At 43.2% G+C, this 5,357-nt stretch overlaps 1 protein-coding gene across 1 annotated transcript; it reads right to left on the bottom strand.

Moving 5' to 3' along the window:
* Window positions 1–1,250: 1,250 nt before the first annotated feature.
* On the bottom strand, window positions 1,251–4,937 carry ATXN7L3B (ataxin 7 like 3B). The gene has a single exon (XM_003481661.5). The coding sequence runs from the start codon at window positions 4,607–4,609 to the stop codon at window positions 4,316–4,318; it is 294 nt and encodes a 97-aa protein (XP_003481709.1). The 5' UTR covers window positions 4,610–4,937; the 3' UTR covers window positions 1,251–4,315.
* Between the last annotated feature and the right edge of the window lie 420 nt (window positions 4,938–5,357).

Here is a 5,357-nt window from a genome sequence, read left to right as displayed (position 1 = left end):
AAAGAGCTTGTACTCTCCACAGCAGAGTAAAACTTCCTGAAGTCTGATGTTAAAAGTTATTTCTGAGAACCAGCAATTCACTAACCATGATAATTATTCTAAAGACTATATGAAAAGATGTTTCAAGAAAACTGTTCCTGAATCCTTAACTACTTCAACACTATTCATTTTGTTTTTATCAACATCAAGCAACCATTTATTAGGTTCCTTACTTCATGCTGCACACCATAGCTAAAATGCAGTATTTAGGGAGTTAAAGGGTATGTAATGCCTTTTTTTTCCCTTTTTAAAGATCATTATTTAGAAAATATGAAAAGGAATCATCTTAGAAGTCCTACCATAAAGTGGATTTAGTAAGGCACTGAGGTCTTGCAAATATTTCAGAAAAGTAGGTTAGCATGAAATGTATTAATTCAAATCTAAACATATGAAATAGGATCCAAAAATATTTGCCACAGCTGCATATGAATGCTAGGTGACTCCCATCATGTGATAGGTCTATAAGGTCCCCTGAAATATCCTGAGACAGGTTTCCTCTCATCCAATTTCTGTAATTCTTATTCATCTAAATATTATTTTCAATTTTGGACTGTTTCTTTAAAGAACTAGAACATTTAGTAGGTGGTTTTTTGGTCAATACTAAGCAGCAACATGTACAATTTCTAGAGGAAGTGTGCCAATTTTGGATTAGAAACTGGAAGAAATAAAAATCTCTGACTTATCTAAAAACAAAATGACAGAACTAAATAGTTGGAGTAAAATAAAAATGGAAATGGGAAAAAAATTACCCTTAGAAAGGCTGACTTATATTCTGCTATGAATTATTTGCCTCTTGAGAGCAATATTAGATTGAAATGGTGGTAAGATAGATAGATAGATAGGTAGATAGATAGATAAAGATAGATTAGATACATAGATAGATAAATCTTGAGTTCCATTTAAATTGAACTACCCTTCACACTGGACTTATTTAGTGATGGGCTTGGATTAGACTTATTTTACGACTCTCTTGTTAATGGAAAATGGATGATTATATATAGTTAGCTTCTTCCACTGGATGTTGCAGAAAGTTAAATTTGCATAACAAGATGGAGAAACAAACTTGGGCAGAATTCTTCTATTCTGATAAAAATCTCGCTCAGGAGAAAGCGACTAAGGTTCAAAAGTGATTCAACATTTATTTTACTATGTCAATACTAAAAAAACATGTATATATATAATTTTAAAAGATGAACATACAATCCAAATAGTCGTTTTTTAAAATTTTGTTTATTATTATTGTTTACCAATGGGGAGATGCAGTTTATTTACACCAGCAGCCATAGGGGCAAGAGGAGTACACAGTTAGTTAGCAATCTGTATAGGATGAACTACTTATGCAAAAATAAGACTCTCCAAACAAAGGACAGTGGTGAGCTTCACTACACTTCCCGAATGACCCCAGCATGCGATAATGCCAGGCAATGGCCCCTGGGCATGCGGTTTGGTGGGAACTAATGTATGGAAGGAAAAGCCACAAACCACAGAAATTTGTAAAGAACCCCTTCCCCCACCCCCACCCCTTACACACACACACACTCAGATACATAATAGAATTACAGGGTGATCAATACACTTAATTGAGAAGAGAAGGACGGGAATTCTGCTGTTAGAAGATAAGTAGGGAAAGGGAGAGTTCCTAACCACTGTCAACTATATGGTAGGGAGCATTCTCTCCCCCTAAAAGAAAGCAGTTAGTTTGTCCCCAAGGGCACCTGCTGGACCTAGTCCACCTCATATCCATCCAGGACAGGAGGCTACTGCTAAGAATGGAGGGCAAAATACAAAAACACAAACCAAGAGAGAGGTAAAATGAAGCAACCATTACACAAAACTCTTTCCACTTCTGCCTCCTCTAACTAGGAGAAAAGGTCAGAAAGGAAACAGCAATGTCACAATATGAGCTCCCTCTCTGAAGAGGAGACAATGGCCTTACCTTCAGCCTGTTTCCCAAATCTCACTTGTAAGAAGGCCAGAGTCTCACTTAGACCCTCCTTTCCCTCTGCATCCCCTTAGAAGGAGATGTCTATAAAAAAAAGTCAAGGGCAGATAACTCCAAATTATTTTAGCTCTTGCCAAAGTTTGACTTTTTAGTTATTACAAGTCTTGGATTGAAGAACAATCTCTAGCTTGGCCCTGACCCTGGGCAGGACAACTCTAGTGGGAGAATGTAGTAATAGTCTTGGGGCCCTATTATTATGATTCCCCTATCCCTCTAGAGTATGTAACCCAAATCAGTCCATACAGTCCAAACAGACCCTTCTGGGATAAAGAAGGATACATGCACAGCAAGGATTAGAGAAAATGGATCGGAATCTGCTCCATCCCTGTGTCAGTTAGCCTTTACTGCTTTTCTGTTTAGGTCCTACTAGGCAGTATCCAAGTTGAGGTGGGCGGATATAACTCCTCAGGAAGTAAGACACAGCAGGAAGGCATACCAGCAAGGTAGTCCTATAAGAGAACTTTTTTTCATATACAAAAAAATTATGTTCTCTTCCCATCCTAATCCCAAAAGAGGGAGCCATAAGATTCTTCTCTGAATCTCTAACAAAAACAAGAAAACAGTACAAAACAAAACAAATTTAATAGAAGCCAAGTAAAGAGAAACTGGGCAGGCTTCAGAAGCAGGAGCATCAAGAGAAATAAACTGAAACTGGTCAGTGTGAATGCAGAGTGGCAGGCAGCACCCAGGTCATGAGCTGCACCAGACAGGTATTGGAGCAGGGGACAGGAGTACACAGGGCCAAGCCAGAAAAAGAGGCTGGGCCCCTTTTTTTGGGGCATAGAATGAGGTAAGAAAACATTTCAAATAAAGCAGCACCGTTCTCGCTCACCTTGGGGCTCCCACCCCTCTACTTCATACACTGCAATCAGGGAGTCAAGTGGAGAGTAATTATGATATGCAGCTCACACTTCCCATCGTCCCCTATCACATTTCCTAAAGCCAGGGGATTTCTGGAGGCCCTTCCCTGACTTCCAACAACAAAAGGACAGCTCTTGTCAAAATGGTTCAGAGGACTGAGTGGAAAGGGCTGCCCTTTGTGAGGGGCAGAGGTGTTGACAGTCTAGATGTTCACTGTAACAGAGCTCTGTGAATGCCCAACCCCAGGAACAGGGGTGCTCAATAGGATACTGCACAGTCAGATGAGAGAGGAAGGACCTAGTCCTGCTCCTTTGCTCCTAGCATTAACCCATACACATTATTGAGTGCAGATGGAAAAGGCCCCCTTTGGCCTCAGCTTTCAAACCACAGCCTCCTGCACAGCCATGATGCTCTTCCATAGTTCACTCCCGCCCCTAAAGTGGGAGGCAGGTAGTGACCTGGCATAATAACCAAGCCAGATCCTGGCTAGGTAACTAGTAATTCAGAGTAGAAAAATGCCCCGCCAAACTGCTGTCCACAGCATAATATATCCAGATATGAATCTTGCAATTTGAAAGATCGTGCATAGTTGCAGAAGCCCTGCTATTTCCCCAAGGGAGCAAAACTTAATCCTCAGCCTGCCTGGATAACCAAGTTGTTCATCTGCTAAGCCTATGCCACCAGGTGAGGTGCAGGAAAGAGGGCTCTGTTCAGCAAAAGGCTAGCCCACATCCCCAAGTCCGTTTAAGTCATTGTAAATGCTGGACCTCTGGGAAACTGGTGGCTTTGAGCTTTTCTTCTTGTTGGAGTCAGTATCACAGAGCTTCTCTTACCAGATTCAGCTGGAAATTCTTTTTCTTGGTTTTCAAAATTGGAATGATTAACATCCAGATCTCATACCTGACTTTCATTCGTCTTGCAGAAGCCCAAATCAGAGGCTCAGAGATCAGAGGTGCAGTCCCACTGTGGCCCAATGATTAAGGCCTGACCATCACTTATGTCCAAACTGTCAGTTGTCCAGAAAGCCCTTGACATCAGACAGGCAGAAAGGCTGAGGAACCAAAGAACTTTATATACTGAGCACACAGCTGCTCACCTGTGCACTGGGGATAGTACAGGGTTCTTGTGCACTTTCTTGTGTGTTTAGAAATCAAGCACTGCATGGTGTGCAGGATACACAGCACAGGTCCTCCTATCCAGGGTTTCAAAGATGATCCAAGTTAATACACAAAAAAGGATCCGAATTCCTAAATTCTCCACTTCGGGTTTTTAAAGGCTAGGATCTTCAATGGGAATTGGGACTTTTGTCCGATTTTTTTTTTTTTTTTTCTTCTACTTAGCTACCTAACTTCTCCAAACCACAGGACTGGTCTATGTTATAGTCCTGGTCACCCTCAGACGCTCATGTTGCAGCTACTGGAATTCCGGAGGTGAGCGCTGCAGCTGCTGATCAGGCCCATTTCCAGATTCTCCAGGAAGGGAGCAAAGCGGGAGGCGACATGCTCCTTTATCTTCCACTGGCTGAATGCCAAAATCTTTCACACTACCAGTCTCTGCGAATTCCAGGTAGAAGTAGCCACACTTGACTGCCCGGTGCACCTCAAAGCAGAAGCCCAAACAAGAATCCTCTATCAGGTCTACGTATATCTCCTGAGCGATGGCCTCTAGCTTGTTAGTATCCAGGTTAGCCAACGAAATTTCCTCCATTTTAATCTGTAAACGACCGTGCAGAGGACGCTCGGATTACTCACAGCTGCACCGGCGGCAACACGTCTGCTCAGCGGGCCGCGCCTAGGCCTACAGGCCTGTCAGGGCCGCGTCTTCGGCGGCGAGGGCGGAGGCTTCTGCGGCGGCAGAGGCAGGGCAGCAGCAGCCAGCGGCGACTGCTCTGACCTCAAGTTCTTCCGCGGCTTTCGGTGTCTCCTCGACTCTGGGACTTTGAGCTCGGGCTGGCCCGGGACTCACCACCGCCAAACGGTCTCGGCGCCTCACCCACCGGCGCAGACCTCTTCCGCTCGCTGCTCCGGGCTTATCCCCGCCTCCTCACTTCCGCTCCTCAGCGCGCCTGCGCACTGGCTCCGCGCAGACTCGGGGGCTTCTCAATACGCAACTGCTTGGGAAGCCTTGGAGTTAGGGAAATGGGTGGGAAAAACTAAAGCGTGTCAGACTTTGATTATCTCTAATTGTAAAAAGATAGGGATGCTATTTTATGTTTTTTTTATTTGTAGATTTAAACACTCGCTGTTGGAGTCAGAATCCGAGCTTAACTGAGTCTCCTTTGAAAAAGACAACTAATGTGTACATTTGTGGTATGATCTAAAATACAGTTTTCGGAATAGTTCTCCGTATACGTTTGAAATTTTGACATATTATTGACTTACAGTCGTTTATAGTACTGCCGCACTTGTCATTTAAATCCACTAGATGGTGCAAGGAAACAAATTACAGTATAGTT

This window comes from Sus scrofa, chromosome 5 (assembly GCF_054392235.1).
Source record: "Sus scrofa isolate SSC_HxYL_T2T_F1_AM1 chromosome 5, Sscrofa_HxYL_maternal_Yorkshire_Landrace_v2.0, whole genome shotgun sequence".
NCBI lineage: Eukaryota > Metazoa > Chordata > Mammalia > Artiodactyla > Suidae > Sus > Sus scrofa.
This window is presented reverse-complemented; position numbering and strand designations above follow the sequence as displayed.